At 36.7% G+C, this 19,148-nt stretch overlaps 1 protein-coding gene across 1 annotated transcript; it reads left to right on the forward strand.

The window, feature by feature from the left end:
* Positions 1 to 1,103: 1,103 nt before the first annotated feature.
* On the forward strand, positions 1,104 to 14,189 carry LOC131440717 (peptidyl-prolyl cis-trans isomerase-like). Its single transcript, XM_058612236.1, has 2 exons — positions 1,104 to 1,332; positions 13,245 to 14,189. Exons 1-2 carry the CDS (start codon positions 1,120 to 1,122, stop codon positions 13,668 to 13,670), a joined length of 639 nt encoding a protein of 212 aa, XP_058468219.1. The 5' UTR covers positions 1,104 to 1,119; the 3' UTR covers positions 13,671 to 14,189.
* Positions 14,190 to 19,148: the final 4,959 nt, after the last annotated feature.

Raw genomic sequence — 19,148 nt, forward strand, 5'->3', positions numbered from 1 at the left:
AGAATTCGTATCAAATTCGAGTATCGTGATCTCAATGGCTGAATTCGGATGGCTTAAACTTTTTTTAAATTTCCATTGCTTTCTGTTTAATCGAACCGCAGTTTTGATTACTGGATGGAAATTTTCCAGTGGTACGAATTGAGATACTCTTACTTGTTCAACAGAATTGATGGACCTCAGAGATGGTCTTTATTCAAAAGAAGAATTCGGCAAGCTAACTTATTTTTCATCTCCTTTTTTATTTAAAGATTTGTTTAATAAGGCTCACTGCCTTAATTTAATCTTTTTTTGATGATTTTCCTATCTTGAAGGCCGTCCACTCACTTGGATTTTCAAGCATAGATGCATAAGCAGACGATTTTGAAACCTTTTAAACGAAAATCGTTAAATGTAATATGAGCTAACCAATTTTATGAAACCCATAATACTATTATATTTGTAATTCCGTCTTCTTCCTTTGCGACATACGATAAAACCGTTGTGAAATACTCTTTGATTCGTTTTGTTTTATTCACATTTTTCAATTGAACAACAAACGTAACCAAGGATATTGTTATTCTAAAATAAACAGTTTATCAATCTGGGTTGCCAGTTTCAAACATATTTTCCAAGATCTCATTTTGACATTACGAGTTACTGAGGGGTAGTTAAATTTACGATACAGTTTTAAAAGTGAGTGGCAGGTCGTGTCGTCGGTAGCACTGCACCAGTGTAGTGCAAATTGAAAACGAAAACGCCATAAGTTTACTTCATGTATGGATTGCCCTAGGGGGCCCCTAATATATCATCAATATAACGCTACCTTGTGGTAAACATACTGAAAGAACTCTTCAATCGAACGTCATGGATTTTTGCTATAACCGTTTTCCACATACCTTTGTTCCAATACTCACTTCTCGAACCTGTTTGCCATAAAGTTGGGTTTTATTTTCTATTTCGCTCATATTTGTTATTGAAAGAAGAAACGAGAAAAGAGATGTGTATACACGTGTACATGAGCGATTTTATACAGCTCACTCACGAATGTTTTCACTCTCATCGAATACGGGAACAATCGTTTCGTTTCTTGCGTTTTCTCACTGTTCATCGTTTGTAGATTTGCTGCAATCTACTTCCGCCATGACGTTAGCATTCATCCGGGCATCAGTCACCGCTGTTTTTGCCAAGAGCTGTGTTAGCAGTGACCGAGCGTTTTTAGGATTTGCACGAAAGTTGCCGTTTGTTGGTGTTGCTCCACAAGTGTGTAATTACACCAAAAAAGCAATGGGTCTACCGCGTTGTTTTTTTGACATGAGTGCTGATAATGCACCGCTGGGACGTATTGTCATTGAGGTGAGTCAATTTTTCTTGGAGTGCAGATCTCCAGCTACAATTACTAGGTGTTTAATTGATACTTCTAAGTAACATTGCAGTTCAATATCAAGTTATTTCTATCAATCTGACATACATATTTGATGATTGGTAGAACGATCAAGACGGCATTGATCTGTTAAAAAATTTCAATTAAAAATCGATATTCGTGGTGCAATTTTACTGAAATACGTTGCTGAAAGAAAATTGATAACGGGAATTTTTCCATAAAAATGAGTATCGATTTTCTCGCTCAAAATAATGTGCTAAGCACAGAAAAGTTAGGGGAGGTGACACAATGCCGCGTGACCTAATCTTCAGTCGCATTACTATGCGATAAAGCTTCTCTACTTTTGTGTTCGTGTGTTGAAAGCGCTTAATGCAATCTTACTAAAGTGTGACTGACCGACATTTCAATAATGTCGAATAAAGGTTGACCCGCTTATGGACGGTCCGATTTATCCGGCATCGATTTTTTGTTGTGCGGATATGGCTGAGCAGCACTTGTACACAGCTGTATATGCAGCTCAGCCGAAACAAAAGATGCCGGTGCCGGAAAGGTAGGATCGGCCTAAAACGTAGCAACCTCAAATGTCTATTTCCTTCAACATAATTTTTGTTATGAAACTATCACCGTAAAATAAAACTTAGTGTCAAAATTCAAACAACATGATTGCTACGAAATATTTTTTCAAATATTTGTTGGCTTTTTCTGTCATATATAATATTTTGTGATAGAAGCAATTACATTTTTTTTATTACGTAACAGATTGTGCAATTGTTAGTTAATTTTTAAAACTTAATAATAGACTAAATAAAATATTGTAATATATTGTTTAAAAAAACCAAATGTCGGGGTACAATGGGTCAAAGTATAAACCGGTCTTGCACGAGCAAGCAATCACACGGGAAAAAACTACGTTAAGGACACAATTTTAGATAATTAAATTGAATTTGGTGGGGACTCTTGCGATGGAGCTTGCATACAGTTGTAATTCATGTGTGCAAAATCTTACGAAATGAACCGGTATAATTGGCAGCGCTGGCTTCACTCAAAAAAGAAATTACGTTACTTATACCTGAAAACATACATGAATCTCATCCACCCAACTTTTTACATAATTTCTATTAGAAATAATTGTACCGGATTGTTCATATATTTAGAACTTTTTTTTAAACACGCAATAAAACAATTTGTCATCCGATTTCAAAATTTATTTTTTCATATTAAAGTATAATCCTTCCGGTTAATTGTGGAATATAATTTCATTCAAATGGCTGTCTCGGCTGGCCTTGCAGTACGCTATACGGTCGGCCCAGTTTTTTAGTACATTTTCGATTGTTTGCAGCTTTATTTCAGCTATGGCTGACCGAATGTTGTTCTTCAAGGCTTGAATTGTCTCTGGCTTGTCCACATAACACTTATCTTTAACAGCCCCTCAGATATAATAATCTAACGGCGTCAAGTCACAGTTCCGAGGCAGCCTAACGACATCCGAATTTTGACTGATAATTTGATTTTCGAAGACTGTGCGCAGAAGATCGATCGTAGCGTTGGCTGTGTGGCACGGAGCGCCGTCTTGTTGGAACCAAATGGTGTCCAAGTCTTCCTCTTCAAGTAACGGGAAGAACCAATCGCTAATCATGCCGCAATTGTAACATCATTAGCCTTATCGAATAATGAAACGATGAAATTAAACATTCTTAACTCTAAATATAAATTTATTATCTACATTATAAACCATTGTTGGTGGTCGATCAAAATAATCAATACTAATAATATCAGATGTAGCTTGTGTGTGAGTAAAAACGAATTCATAATGATCAATACATAATGCCATGATAAATTTCGGTGAATACGATTTCAACAGGTCAATCGAATTGTAAAAAAACTGCTTCACACATTTCATAATTATTCAGGTAAGAAGTTGGTCTTGAATTTTAGATGATGTCCCGCAATTATTTCAGCCAGCTCACTTTATTTTCCTTATGACAGCTCTCCGTTTTTAGCCTTGGACCCTATTTCGTTGCCGGTTTCTGTGTTGTTCAACAGCTCTTTTAATACAGTTGGACCGAATTTCACGTTGATGATATTAACTAGACTGTTCGAAATCCGAACTGCCTGAGCCAAGATATTCACCCTCATTCTTGTTTACGGCCGTATGCGATACGTTCGAAAGTATAGCAAATTCGTATTCCCGTTTACGTTCGAATCAATCACACTTTTAAACATCGTACATGCATAAAAACAACGCCCATCCAACTTTAAACTATCAGTTCTGGTACAGATTTGAGTTGTAAATAAAAATCTTTGATATCATTTGTTATTTGACTTGTTTTTTTCACTGATTTTGTATCATCATGTTTGCTTACGTCCGTATCGACCATACGACGAACACATGCTTTCGAACGAATGCGAACAAGCCATTCTTGTTTTCACTCGAACGTGTACGTACGCGATTCCTGCGCAAAAGAAGAATCGGTAGCGCAGGTAGTTTTTTAAGGAAGATTGCAAGCATCAAGGAAGTGACGAATGCTACATAATAAATAAATATCGTACTCAGGACCAATTTTATACAAGTCGGTAAATAAAATTTTCAAATTAAACTTCGTGCAAAGTAAAAAAAAAGCATTTGAAATAGCAGTCCGATCAGTAGTATCTGCGAAAAATATGTTGCATTTTTCTTGCAATTTTGTCATGTTTTCGATAGCCTACATATTTATTTCATTGGTAAAATCATGCATTTAATATAAAATAAAGCATGTTTACCCATGGCGTATTTTCCATAAAGTACTTAATAGATGCAAAATTGATGCATAAAAACTTTGAAACTCGCATATATTCAAAGGCTCCCCAGAAAAAAAACAGCATTTTACTATACTGCTTTGCTTTCTAAATTATTTATGCAAAACACAAATTTATGATTTGATTAAAAATCACCTTTAGATTCGAAAATAATTTTAGAGATCGGTTAAACTTTTTTCAATGTGTTCGAACGGTTGATTCGCAACATTAAACTGACGAATCGAAACCACGGCATTTCGTCTATTCGTCCGTAAACGGGAATGGGACATTTCGTTCGTACGAATGATGTTCGAATACACGTTTCGTTTGAAACTAAAATGGCATACATTCTAACGTTTCGCATATGGTTAATCACATGAATTGGACTGATTACATCAAGGCTTAGCATTTATTTTAAAAAGTTTACTGATATTTGAATATTTTGTGGCAAACGAGTCGCGTTCGAATTCATTCGAGTGAAAACAAGAATGGCTTATTCGTATTCGTTCGAAAGTACCCGTTCGTCGTATTGCGGATACGGACGTAAACAAGATTGAGGGTGATTGGTTTTCGGAAACTGCTTTATTTACTACTGATTCCTGACTGGTATCAGCAGTAACTTTCAGGACCGTTGATACTGGCGGTACCACCAGAAGCTTTTCTATTCGTGATTCCTGAAAATATAAATCAATCAAACATTCTTACTTCAAACTAGAGTTTTTTAAATATAATTCGTTTTCTCCAGGAAGTAATAGGATCGAAAATATTTTTGAATGCCCAATCGACCCCTATAGGTTCTAAACATTTTCGGAGATCTTCGATTGAAATTGTCAAGAACTCGAATCAGTCAATATCGATATCTATTTAAAGTAAACGCAAATTTGTATATTGAATACTACACACGTTTTGAAACTGTACTTACCTTTAAAAACTTCCAAAAAAGTGCAAGTCTGTCACTAACATGTTAGCCATTTTGTTGTTAGAAGTTTTCATATAGGAAACTCACTTAAACTTCTGTCATGGGACTTACCATTTGAAGATTATGTGAAAATCACATAGCTTGTACTGGATTTCCAGATGTTGTTTATAGGCATAACGTAGAATATCAAAAATAAAGCGCTGCATTTATATAAAACTAATGTGATTTCTTTTTCGAGTGTTGTGAGTGTACCTGCCGGTAAACAGGGATACCAGGCTCACAGATCAATCTGTGCTTCTGAGATTTTCAATTTTCTGCAGAGATTTTAAAAATGACAGATTTCTAAAATTTCTCACAGATATTTGAAATCTATCGTAGATTTTCACAGATTTCTGAAATCGATCACAGATGAGCACCAAAAAGTTTTCAATTTGCTAGGGAAAACTGAGAAAATAAATATCCGACAAAGCGGTTGGAAATAACGAGACCTGCACAGATTTTGCACAGACAGTTTTTTGGCTTGATTACAGATTTTTGAAAAAATGACCCTGCGCCGTCTGCATATCGTTGTCGGTGTTATCAGATTTCTATGGAATGTGTGAAAATTTACAAGTCAATCGTGTTATCCACCTCGCCTTGTTAACAGTAATGCGAATAGGAGAAAAGCACACTGGAAAGATTGTTCCTTTGAGATATTATATATATTTTTACTTATAATACCTTATTGTATTTCTCCTGAGTATCAAAAATCAGCTTTAGTTGAGATCATATTGTTTACCAAAACGTATCCGGATCTCTTTCCCTCATTTCTAACCAGACATCTGACACCGGTATGTTACCACCAGCCATTTGAAAGTACACCGATTACGTTGAGCTACTCGTGTTTTGAGCCCCAAACACTGCGATGTTTTGATACTCATCGCGACTCTCAAATAGTGAATATTCATTATTTTTACGTTTCGTCTTTGACTCATCAGTGCAGAGCAGTTCAAATTGAACTGCTTAGTGCTAAACTCGGCAGTTCAATTTGAACCGCTAAGCAGACGTAAAGTTGCTGCTACTTACAGAACACTTTTTGTTTTGCAACGAAGTGCAATGTCTTTTCTGACGTGCCGAACGAAAACGTGTTTTCGACTATTTCTGGCCGATGCAGGTATGTGTGAATATTACTTCCACTTGATGTCCCAAAACACTATCTGCTGTATTTTAGGTAAACCGACAAGTTATTGTGAGAGAATCTCTAATTTTCGGGCAATAAACAACCGTGAAACAATTGCATTACTAATTCCTTGTTTACGTTGCGCCATGTAGTATTACTTCGGGAGGGGGTTGCGATCTGGTGCAATTTTACTCATAGATATTTACTGTTTATCCTTATTCAGGCTCACGCTCCTCATTCTTGACCGTTTCGCTGCTCTTCTCGCCATTTCCGTTGGAGCCATGACATATGCATCACCCCTCTGTTGACTGCCTTCCACATCTCTTCGTTGCCGCACATTATTTCCACTATGTTGTCGACGCAAATGTCCTCTCCAACTACTAGACGCATTTAATTTTGCTCTGCCATAAATCGAGGACAATCAATGATCACATGTTCCGGTGTCTCTTCGACATTTTCACAGTTCGATCAAAGCGGTGACTCTGCGTGCCCAAATCTATGCAGGCACTTCCTGAAACATCCGTGACCAGATAGGAACTGTGTCAGGTGGAAGTTTTTTTTTAAAGATATTTTTTATTCAGGCCTATTTGCGTACAAGCTTTACGTGGCCGATTGAACCGATTTTTTAAATAATTTTTTTTTTTTAGTTGGATCTCGTTGTCACCCTTTTCCTAGGGGGAGAGGAGCTTCCATTTCCCTCCTGCGAGGATTGAGGGGCACTTCGTTCGTGGTTCGTCTCGTCATCCATTGCCGCATCGATGGTATTGTTGTTGGTTTCATTGCTAGTTGCTGGAGATGAGCCTTGTTGTACATTGGTTGCAGTTGCTGGTTGGTTGGATGGTAAGTTGTTAACTGCAGCTGATGTTCTTTGTTCTATAGGGGATACGTTAGATGGTTTCGTTGAAGGGGAAGCTTCACTGTTGTTGGTGACTAGCACAGGTGTACTGGGGTTGCTTTGGGTTGGTGTGAAGGAAGCACCGTTGTCCTTTGGTGTAGTTGTCTCCTTGTCCAGTTTATCACATGGCTTACCGTAGTGAGCAGCTTTTTGGCAATATTGACATGTGGCCATCTGATTGTCATAGGTAACAAGTGATTTGCACGGAATTCTTGTATCTTGACCGAAAATCACATAAGAAGGTATAGGCTTCTTCAAGCGTATGCGTAATAAACGTACGCCATTTAGAATACCGGGGAAAAAATTCTTCCACTTTTCTTTTTCGATCGAGAAAATCTCTCCGTATTGGGACATAGTTTTGCGAATATAATAATCGGTGACGCTTGAGTGAAGATCATGCACACGCATTTCTATAGCACTATCATCCATATATACTGGAATGTTGTCTGTTCAATTTGCTATATTCTTTTCTTACGAAGTATTAAAGTGAACGGATGTTACAACATATTTTGTGCGGTATGTTTGTATATGTTTACTTCTTTTCAAACTTGTATTGTTGCTATGGAATTTTTCTGTCGTTTTCAAATGTTTATCAACGCTTATTTACGAAGGGTCAACAAAATTACACTATTACTAAGTTCACTGGTTCACAATTACTGGTCCGATATTTTTCGATGGATCGTATGGGACATTGTAATCTTGAGTTTATCTTTGATTACGCAAGGATTGTCTCACTTCGACGGTCAGCCATGGTGGATGTCGGGTCTGCCGACTCGATCGTTTCGGTACAAAGTAATCGATTGCGCATTAGAGAACGTCTGCACAGCAGCATTGACATCATCGTTTTCGAGAACTTCATCCAGTCGATTTGCGTCAAGAAGTCGGAGACAAATGATGGCAAAAGCCCGAACACTCAACGAAATCTTCCTCCGGTTTTACAGTTTTGTCACAGTGATCACAAGCTTTATATATAGTGAATAAAACAGGATGCTAACAGTGAAATTCAGATGGCGCTTGGTTCGTGTGAAAAAGAGTGTTGTACTGAGTATCTTGATAATACGATATCTGACAGGTGGCACTTCGCGATACGAGAGCAAAAAGCGGCAACGAAACTGATCGAAAAACACCACAAATTATCTTTACTCCACCACGACGCAAAAAACTGTCCAATTCTTGTCTAGATTACGAGTAACGCAGGGAATAAAAACGAGTAAAAACTACTATAAATCAATAAAAAAATGCTTAGTGCGATGGTCACATAAACAATGGCGATGAGTCGAATTTCGTTTTGTTTTTAAATATACAAGCATGAAAATAGTTAATTTACTGCGAACATAAAGCGCGAAATCTTTTTTCGAACAAGATTCTCACACGTTACTGCATAAATCTTGAAGTCTTGACTTAAAAACTTCAAAACTTCGGAGTCGAATTTCAAAGTGATGGCATATTAAAACGACCAAAACTATTGCAAATTGAGTAATCACTACATGCGAACAGCACAACATCAGAACGAGTTTTTTATATGATCTCACACTTTGCTCGGGTAGCTTTACTGTATAATAAAAGCAAAAATATGTCTAACCTAACTTACGCTAAAACTGCCAACCAAGGTAGTCGGATATAACGACGCAAGTAATTGATAGAAAAGCTCAATTGCTACACAGATAATACATTTTATTATATTCGATCATTGCAAAGAAGACCTAATTCAATCGATAATGATTATTTTTAAATCTTAAAAAATAATGAAAAAATAGTTTTCGGCTGGAAAAATCCAGATCGAAATTCGATTTAGTAAACAGTTTCATAGAAAATACTTGAAGGAAGACGATTTCGAGTAAGCGCATGTTTTGAGAACAAAAAAAGTAATACCTAATTATGAATAGTTTCGGCTGTGTTCTGCATATCCACTTTTATACAATTTTCACATTTTCATAGCAAACCGTGGTCGTAAACAGATTCTTGTTATTTAGGGGTTTTGTATTTCCTTATATTCTTATATTTCCTTATATTACATTTTGGTGGGGAAAGGGTTCCAATCAGCTTTTTACAGCCCTGTCCAAAACGTATTGCCCACCCCGTTAATTTGTTTTAGGCCAAATTAGCGCATGCGCGCCATATAAACGCTTCTTTCAATATGAGGAAATTATATTATTACCCAAAAGTTTCTATCATTCATTCATGTTGGTTGTCTTACCTTTGATCATAGTTTATATTCTGTTTTACCTTAATTCCAGTGTTCTATTCAATTGCGTTTCCTAAGTGTCTTTTGTTGTCCTTCTATTTTATTTCCATTTCGTACTTTTGCTGATGTTATTTTATTTCCTGAGAAGTAAAAGTTAGTTGTATGCAGTGGTGTTTTTATTCTTACCCATGTTCCATTTTGTATTTAAGATTTCCTAAGAGTGTTAATTAAATTATTTTCCAATTTTTCAGCTCCACATTTATCATATTTGTTCTTGCTTTTCTTGAGTATCTTGTTCTTTATTTTTCGGATTTCTTGTTCATGCTCAGTTATCCATTTCCGAGAAAAAAAAGGAGACAAAAAAGGATTAGTGTTTTTTAATGACATCTTTGTATGGCCGGTCATGATGGTTTGACGGAAAAAACTGAGAACGTACATTTTTATATAAATTATATTGACACTTGGGTCCCACAAGTATTACTACAGCATGTTCACATTCAGTTGTCTTCGGTTGATCCTTGACAGTGTTACCATCCGCTCAGGCACTTTTGGGCATCTGGTGTACACTGACTCACAATCGAAATGCATCACTACCAATTTGATACAACGCACTCAAAAGCACGGTAAAATGTATATTGTACATACACACAAAAACACATACATACACACACAGTCATACACATACATATATGCATACATACCCACATGTATTCCACACGCAAGCATTACAACATTGAGTTACTATTTCTACTCTAATGATCCTAACTATAACTAGTGTGCCAATAGTCATCTCATTAGTAGAGTCACCATGTTATTTTAGCGATCACTCGACTTTTAATAAATGAATTGGGATAAAACCGAATACAAAGTCTTTGCATCGTCTCTAAGAAGCAATAACGCATAGTAGGAGCTCGGAAATGGTTCAATACTGCTCTTTTAGCGAAGTAAAATGTTCCAAATATCATGTTACTTCTGAAGATAATCTATCAAACAGAGATAACAGATGTCACTATAACAAATGGTTCTCGTATATGAAATGACTAATGGATTTGAGATGAATGTGGGTACCGTTACCCAATTTCTATCTCTTCTAATGGTCGATCGCTAATCCTGAGCTGAAACGGTGGTCTTTATTACCATTCTTGCATGCAGTTACTCTTACACTTCACTCACACATCATCCCACCCATCAGGTCCCAAACGATACATCCTCACAATACAAACTGGATGAACATCGTTTGACAGCTATCAGTGGTTTGCCCATTGGTTAAGTCATTATTATTTCGTTCTATTCTACAATATTCTATCTCATTCCACAGTAATCCATTGTACAAAAACCACCAATAAACGTCAAATATGGACTCGATTCACCGTTCACCTGTTGTCATCGTGTGAAACCCTATTGGGATACGTTCACTCCACTTAACATCCACTTCACACTGGTAATAGGGACCGGTAGTATGAAAATAAAACATAAAAAGAGCTCAGTTAAGCCCTACCGGCCTCTCCAACCCCGGCGTAATGCAATAAACATCTTATTCACTTACAATCGAAATGTATCACCATCTACGGTTTGATATAACGCATACATGTATAAATATATACAGGCACCAAGGCATACTGACATACACACATACATACATACACATGTGTACATACATATACATATATACAAATATGTATTCCGCACGCAAACATTGTAACATTGATTTACTATTTCTATTCTAATCAGGCGCGTAGCCAGAGAAAATTTTCGGGGGGGGTTTTAGAACATGGTGATAAATCAACACATGTACAATTTATATCACAATGTTTCCCATGGGTTATAATTTTTTGTTTCGGGGGGGGGGGGGGGTTTGAACCCCTAAACCCCCCCCCCCCTGTGTACGCGCCTGATTCTAATAGATTTTAACTAAATTCATTGTGCCAATAGTCATTTCATTAATAGAGTCACCATATTATTACTGATTACTCGACTTTCAATAAATGAATTGTGATGAGATCAAATACAAAATCTTTGCTTCATCTCTGATAAGCAATACCGCATAAAAGTAGTTAAGAATATGTACGATATTGCTGTTATAGCGACGCGAAATACTCCTAATTTCATCTTACTCTCGAAGTCAATCTATCGAACACGCAGAGAAAAATATTGTAAATGTAACTAAATCAGGGTTTCACGTAACGATTTATTTTGTTGAAATAGTGACAAAAGAAAAATTGGTTTAATATAGCAAATATTGTTGCTTGAAACAACAAAACTAGGTATTTGATTTTGCTCAGTGGATTAGTTTGTTTCTATAAATATTTTGATAATACCAACAAATATTTTACTTGTGCGTTCCTGTCAATTTCTTGACAAACAATTTCATAGTGAATTCAACTTGCAAAATCAGTTTAAAAAGAAATAATTCTGGATAAAGGTAATATTTATAGTGTTTTGAATTTATAAACTTGGCAGTTGAAATAAATGATAAGATATCAACTTGAAATGATTAGTATTTCAACCTACGCTTTTGTTTGTAAAAATTATTCATTTTGTTTTGTTTTCACGAGTAAAATGATTTCTTTCGAAATAATTTGAAAGCGTGTTTTAGGTACATTTTTTTTTCAATTTATATATTTGTAAGGAATTCCAATTACATTTATATTCCATACATTTATAATATTTATCTACATACCACAATCAATTCAATAGTACTTTTAATAGTATCCAATGATTCAGTACCCGTTCCCGGTGCCCTTCCGGTGAAGAGAGAGATAACCTGTATCAAATATATGTTGTTAAGAAAACGTGTTATTGCAGTTTCTAATATTATTAACTATCAATACTTACGCTTGGATTGATGAAAAGCCCGATGAAAACTATATAAGCAGATGAAGTTTTACTTTTGAAACGCGTAAAAAACTTTTCTGTTCATTCATGATTGAAAAAAAAAGCTCTGGTTTATAAGAAATAGGACTGATACGGTTCTTTTGAACAATAAACTTTGTTGTATCATTACACAAATAAGACAACAGATAAAATGAATAAATTTTGTTCTTAACATAAAGATAAAGCAGAATTGAATCAACATAGATATTGCCAATAAAATCAACTCTGCTTTTGTTGATACGCAATATATTAATGAATTATTTAAACAATAAAATCAGCTGGAACAATTTTTTTTTCGTTTGGCAAGACCAAAATATTTATTCACATTGAACAAAGATCTTTGTTGATGTTGAAGGGAGAAAATGGTTTAGAACAATCATATTTTAGCTTGAAATTAACATGAATCAGATTTAAAAATCTACTAACTGATTTGTTATTTTGAACAAGCTTCATTTCTCTGCGTGAACAAACACAACAGATCTCGCTCTAACTAATGGTTTTCATATATGAAATGACTAATGGATTTGAGATGAATGGAGGTGCCGACGCCCAATTTCTATCTCTTCTATTGGTCGATCGTTGGTCCTGAGCTGAAACGGTGGCCTTTATTACCATTCTTGCATTCCACTTCACTCACATATCACCTCATCCATCAGATCCCACACGAGCACAACAAACCTCACAGAATAAACGTCAAAGATGAACATAATTCACCATTCAACTATTCCGTTATCGTGTGAAACCTGACTGGGGTACGTTCATTTCACTTAATTTCCACTTCACACTGGTAATAAGGGCCGGTAGTATGAAAATGAAACATAAAAAAGAGCTCAGTTAAGCCCTACCGGCTACCCCGGATGTTGGAGCGTATTGCAATCAACATCTTATTCAAATCATGCCTCACTCAATAAGCTAAATAATTAAACTAAAAGTTATAACACATATTTATATTAAATTGTAACAATAATTAATCGTATCTGATGATGTTTGCAATACCGTCAAGCCCATCAACCACGGGAGGGATTTAGGGGTTTTGTATTTGTATTAATATTGTTTATTTTTCTTTTTCGTTTTCAGCTACGAACTGATGTAACTCCAAAAACATGCGAAAATTTCCGCGCTCTTTGCACTGGAGAGAAGGGATTTGGCTACAAGGGCTCTACTTTCCATCGTGTGATTCCGAATTTCATGTGTCAGGGAGGTGACTTTCAAAACCATAACGGAACGGGTGGAAAATCTATTTACGGTAACAAGTTCGAGGACGAAAATTTTATCTTGAAGCACACAGGACCTGGCATCCTTTCTATGGCCAATGCTGGCCCCAACACTAATGGATCCCAGTTTTTCGTTACAACCGTGAAAACTTCTTGGCTTGACGAACGCCACGTTGTCTTCGGTAGTGTTGTTGAAGGCATGGATGTTGTTCGGAAGATCGAATCTTATGGAAACCAGTCTGGCAAGACTTCCAAACAGATTGTTGTCTCTAACTGTGGACAGCTGTAAATTTTTTCCAACATTACATAAAACCTATCCTTTAAATTCAGCTTTCGTTTTATTTTTTTTAATTCATATTTTCCAATAAATGAAGCATTCAAGAAAGGCATGTTCAGTAGTACTAAATTGATGAATATAGGGGAGAGATTAACATTCAATGAAAGTACCCCCAGCAAAATATTCCAGAGCAATTTCTTCGAACCGTTCTTACATTTGAATTTGTAATAAATTGATTCTATCATTCTAGTTAGTATGACAATGTTCAAACACGTGAAATGCGTTTAAGTTTTCTTTTAGTTAGAATAGACTAGAAAGCAATACATGAATATACAAGTATTCTATATAACGGAAATACAAATGCTGAACATGCCTATTTCTAGTTTCAATGTTTATTATTCTAAATCTTGAAACTATAACGTAAACAACATGAGATAATTTCGAAGTAGCATACTGTATCGCATTTTTGCACCCTTCCACAGAACCAAAATTATCCAAATAAACTGTGAAGAAAAAAATTGTTCCAATAAATTCAGTTGTAGTTTTACTTTTATGCAGTATATATGTGAAATGCCGTCTCACCAACTGTAACGTATCATTCGTATTCCTAATAACGCTAGCAAAATCAAAGGTAGCTAGGATTCGACCGAATCATTTTCGATCGAAAAATTATGCGAGTCGTTTGACGTGAGTTGGAGTTCGAATCTTCCATTCTTTATTCCGTTCGACTTGTATGATTCGATCGACTCTCGTTCGGGAACATTTGAAATTTCGAACACAGACCATCAAAGCTGTCAACATTACTTACACGTTCTTTTTCTTTTTATATTATTCATTTCTTAGTAAACGAAACCGTCACACTTGTATAAACAAATTAGAACGATTCTAAACCAAACAAAAGTAGTACGTACGCAAGTCGATCGAGTAATGTTCGAAAATTGAACAACTCGAACGAATTATATTCGAGTTCATACCCAACTCGAACGGGATGCAGAATGGAAATTGCACTTTCGATCGGAATATTTCGAATCGATCGATCGATCGACACATTGATGGACTCGCATCGTATTCTTGCATTAGAATCTGGGTGACAAGAGGCACTGCGCAGTGAGTTTCGAAATCGATAGCGGTAAAGCAAGTAACAGGAGTAATATTTCACGCAAATCATAGATTTTCAAAACTAAATATTTTGGCATTAAAATGCCTTACTCTGCCGCAGCTATTTTTGACCCCCGTTGATGGATTGACATAACTTAACAACCAATCGACTCAGAAACTTTTTAACTTAAACATGTATGGCAACGTCGTTTCAGTATTTCAATAGCATACTATTGAAAAAATGGTTACAATTGACCTATGTTTTCATCCACCAATCCCAGCTGACCAAATTGACGTCATTTTGTTGTTCGGCATAGGAGGCTTTGTGTCATGCATAAAAACACCGTATCATTCTGCGTAGTGGGAAGAGGAATCTATAAATATATGCTGCAAATCATTTCTCGATTTCAGTTGATGTTTGGCTGTGAATGAAACAAGTAGCTCGTCCAGTGAGGTGATGACTAGATAGTATATGCGTTCGCTCGTTGGATTGTCGCTTTTGCTAACTCTTCACTGTACGAGGCTGGGTGTCAATTTAAAAAAAAATGCAAAACTAATCCCGTAACCTTTTTCTGTCATAATTTTGAACGCTTATAACTTAGTCATTTGTTGGTGAATTTATGTAATTTAACTACCAATCGATTCGAAAACATTTAACTTAAACTTATGCGGTAACGTCATTTAAGTATTCCAATTGCATACCATTGAAAAATTGGATTGAGTTGACATATGTTTTAACGAGCCAATGACAGTCGTAGTGAATGATGTCAAACTCTCGTCTGATTTGCGCAGTATGAACTATAGCACAGAAGGGAATTTATAAATATATTCCCGAATACATTTCTGCTTTAGTTTACCCATGGCTTATCTTGATTCTCCGGCAACTAGCAGGCCAACTTAGCATGTATCTCGGTGATTTGTTGATGGACTTTTAACTTGATTTGAAAAAGTTTGAAAATGTTTTAATTTGTCAATGGCTAGTATACATACAAAAATCTTCATTTACGTACGAACAACGCAGTGGCGCCCATAGACTCAGTATAAAGTGGTGTTATGATGATAATCATAGGTACTTGTTTTTCATTAAATGTTCCTAAACACAATGAACTATTTCTCAGCATAATTCCTTAAGCCCTATTTCTATTCTCCCGCCCAACATCATCAGATACAATCAATTAGCATTACAATTTGATAAAGATATGTGTTACAGCTTTAAGCTCGCCCGGGCGTAACGTTTTAAGGGGGGCGGCAAACCAAGCCTTGGGACCAATTTTTGTTTTTGCTCGTCCAAGGAATCATTCCGGCGGAAAAGGAGTTAAGGTTTTTTTTGCTCACTAAACCAAAACCAACGATATGGTGGCAAATCTTGTTTTGCCCCGGGCGAGGATGTGTCGTTTGGGACCTGATGGGTGAAATGATGCGTGAGTGAAATGCAAGAGAAAGTGCATTCAAGAACGGTAATAAAGGCCACCGTTCCAGCTCAGGACTAACGATCGACCAATAGAAGAGATAGACATTGCGTAACGGTATCCCCATTCATCTCAAATTCATTAGTCATTTCATATACTCATTCCAATTAGTTGGAATGAGATCTGGTGTCTATTCTATAGATTAACTTCAAGAGTAAGATGTAATTTGGAGCATTTCGTGTCGCTAAAACAGCAGTATTGAACAATTTTCGAACTATTTTTATGCGCTATTCTTGAGTAGTGAGCAAAAGGAAAGACAGTGCTAACTTGTGAACAGTTATAAAAATCTTATATCATTATGATCAACTATGATGATGAATAATCAACTCATCAACGATCCTCATCAACTACCTAGTTATGAAAGTCGCGGGTTATTAATGGGTCTCGACACATTACAAGTGCGACGAGAATTATCACGCGCTTTGATAATAGCAGATATATTCAACGGTAGGATCGACTGTCCCGTTTTGCTCAACGAAATTAATATTAATGTGCGACCCAGAGCTCTCCGCAACAGTGCTTTTCTTCGACTTCCTATACGACGTACCAACTATGGCGCAAACGGTTCTATTATTGGTTTACAGAGATCGTTCAACCGCGTTTCATCTGGGTATGATTTTAATGTGTCACGAAGCAGAATACGTAGAATATGAATATTATTAGGAATTATCATTAGGACCAAATTGTGTCTGTTGATTGTAAATAAGTAAATAAATAAATAAAGTAAATAAAAACTGCTCCTTCGATCTACATCTTCAACACCCCCTCTCAGTTGATATCTTCCAGTCCAAGTTCTCTGCGAAATTCAATGAACTGAGACGCAGGCAGTGACTTTGTTAGCATATCCGCTCCTTGCTGTTTAGTCGGTATGTACACCAATTCAATTTTACCTTCGGCTACGTTGTCACGAATAAATGTTCGATCATAACGTTTACGAGAAAAAAAGTGCCTTTGAAATTCGAATACTTTATTGAGCGATTCATGATTGGAAGATCGACGTGCATCAAGGACCTCGGCGTTTTTCTTGACGAGTTGCCTGAATGTTAATAACACACCAACTACATTGTGGCTAAAGCTTCTCGCTGCCTTGGATTCGTGATGAGAATGGCTAAGCATTTTACGGATGTTTACTGCTTGAAATCCCTATACTGTTCACTCGTTCGCTCTACTCTGGAATATTGTTCAGCTGTTTGGAATCCTCACTACCTCAATGGCGTTAATAGAATCGAGTCGATTCAACGTAGATTCGTTCGATTCGCTCTTCGCCGTTTACCTTGGACCAATCCTCATCAACTACCGAGCTATGAAAGTCGCGGATTGCTAATCGGTCTAGACACACTGCAAGTAAAACGGGAGCTATCGCGTGCTTTAATGATAGCAGACGTTTTGAATGATAGAATCGACTGCCCCACTTTGCTCCGTGAAATCAACATCAATGTTCGTCCTCGAGCTCTCCGCAATAACGCTTTTCTTCGACTTCCTTTACGCCGCACTAACTACGGGATAAACGGTGCGATTATCGGCTTACAACGGTCATTCAATCGAGTGTCATCTGAGTTCGACTTCAATCTTTCACGGCATAAAACAAGGACCAAATTCTTACATAGTATTAGAATTAATCATTAGGACCACATCGTGTCTGTTGATTTTACAATAAATAAATAAATAAATAAATAAATAAAATTAAATTTGATGTCAATATGTTTAGCCCTTTTCGTTTCCTCTTTGTTTGCCATCGATATTGCACCTTGATTGTCCTCCAGAACTGGTATTTGAAAAACATCTTCAGTGTTAAGATCGAGCATCAATCCTCCAAACCAGATTACTTCACTTATACAGCAACTCATTGCAATGTATTCTGCTTCGGTTGATGACATTTCTACTACACCTTGCTTTCGAGAAGACCAAGCAACTGTAGCATTAAATACCTTCAATATGAAACCTGATACACATTTTCTGTATACTGTCTACTGTTAGATCCATTTGCTTTACAGTTTACGGTAGTTGTTTGACAGTTCAGCAATTACCGAACGATCGGTAATCAATTCAATTACCGAACTGATTACCGAACGTTCAGCTATTGAAAATTCGGTAAAAAATTACCGAATACTGCGAAATTTTCTAAGTGTGTAGAGAGTAATCGTAACGAGATCTGATGAAACCGCAACTTTGCAGGAAAGTATTGAAACGACTGTTCTAGCACCTTGGAGACTGCTCTAAACCGCACAGTGATCGCTTCAGGAGGCATGCTTCATTTGGTTTAGCTCGAACGCCTTCAGGGACCTCCATGTACACTTCTTCATTCAATACACCATTCAGAAAAGCTGTACATATGTCCATCTGATGAATCTCATAGTCCCTGACATTTGCCAAAACCAGTAATCTCCAGATTGTCACCAGCTTTGCCACAGGGGCAAAAGTTTCCTCATAGTCGAAGTGCTTCTTCTGCATGAAACTTTTCGACACCAACCGAGCTTTGTATCGAATTGGTTTTCCATAAGCGTTCATTTTTACCGTAAATACCCACTTGCAGGGAACGGTTGTCGCCGAGTCTGGCCGCTTCACAACAACCCAGGTGTGATTTTTCTCTAACGCCAGCAATTCTTTCTCCATAACCTACATCCAAAAATTTTTGTGGCGGGAGTGCCAACGGTACTGCCACTGTTTCGTCGTCTTCAGCTAAGGAAAACTCATCTTCCCCCTCTTGCTCCAGTACATTCTTGTCTGCTGCTTGAGTATCTGAGGTACTGCTGCCGGCAGGAGCTGAAGCAATCTGGTCTACGTCTGTCTAATCCATTCCAGAAAGCACAATTGAAATGGTGACATGCGGTGAACTGTGTTGATCTTTGTTTTTGAATGGAAAAACCAACTCGTTACATTTTACATCTCTGGCCACGATCAGTTTTCTTGTTTCAAGGCACCG

This window comes from Malaya genurostris, chromosome 1 (genome assembly GCF_030247185.1).
Source record: "Malaya genurostris strain Urasoe2022 chromosome 1, Malgen_1.1, whole genome shotgun sequence".
In the NCBI taxonomy this organism is placed as follows: Eukaryota; Metazoa; Arthropoda; class Insecta; order Diptera; family Culicidae; genus Malaya; species Malaya genurostris.

What these genes read in the sequence shown, in the direction of transcription:
- LOC131440717 (XM_058612236.1), top strand. Translation starts at nt 1,120, where the DNA reads ATGACGTTAGCATTCATCCGGGCATCAGTCACCGCTGTTTTTGCCAAG. An exon ending in TGGGACGTATTGTCATTGAG is followed by an intron (nt 1,333 to 13,244) that starts GTGAGTCAATTT and finishes TTTCGTTTTCAG; the next exon opens with CTACGAACTGATGTAACTCC.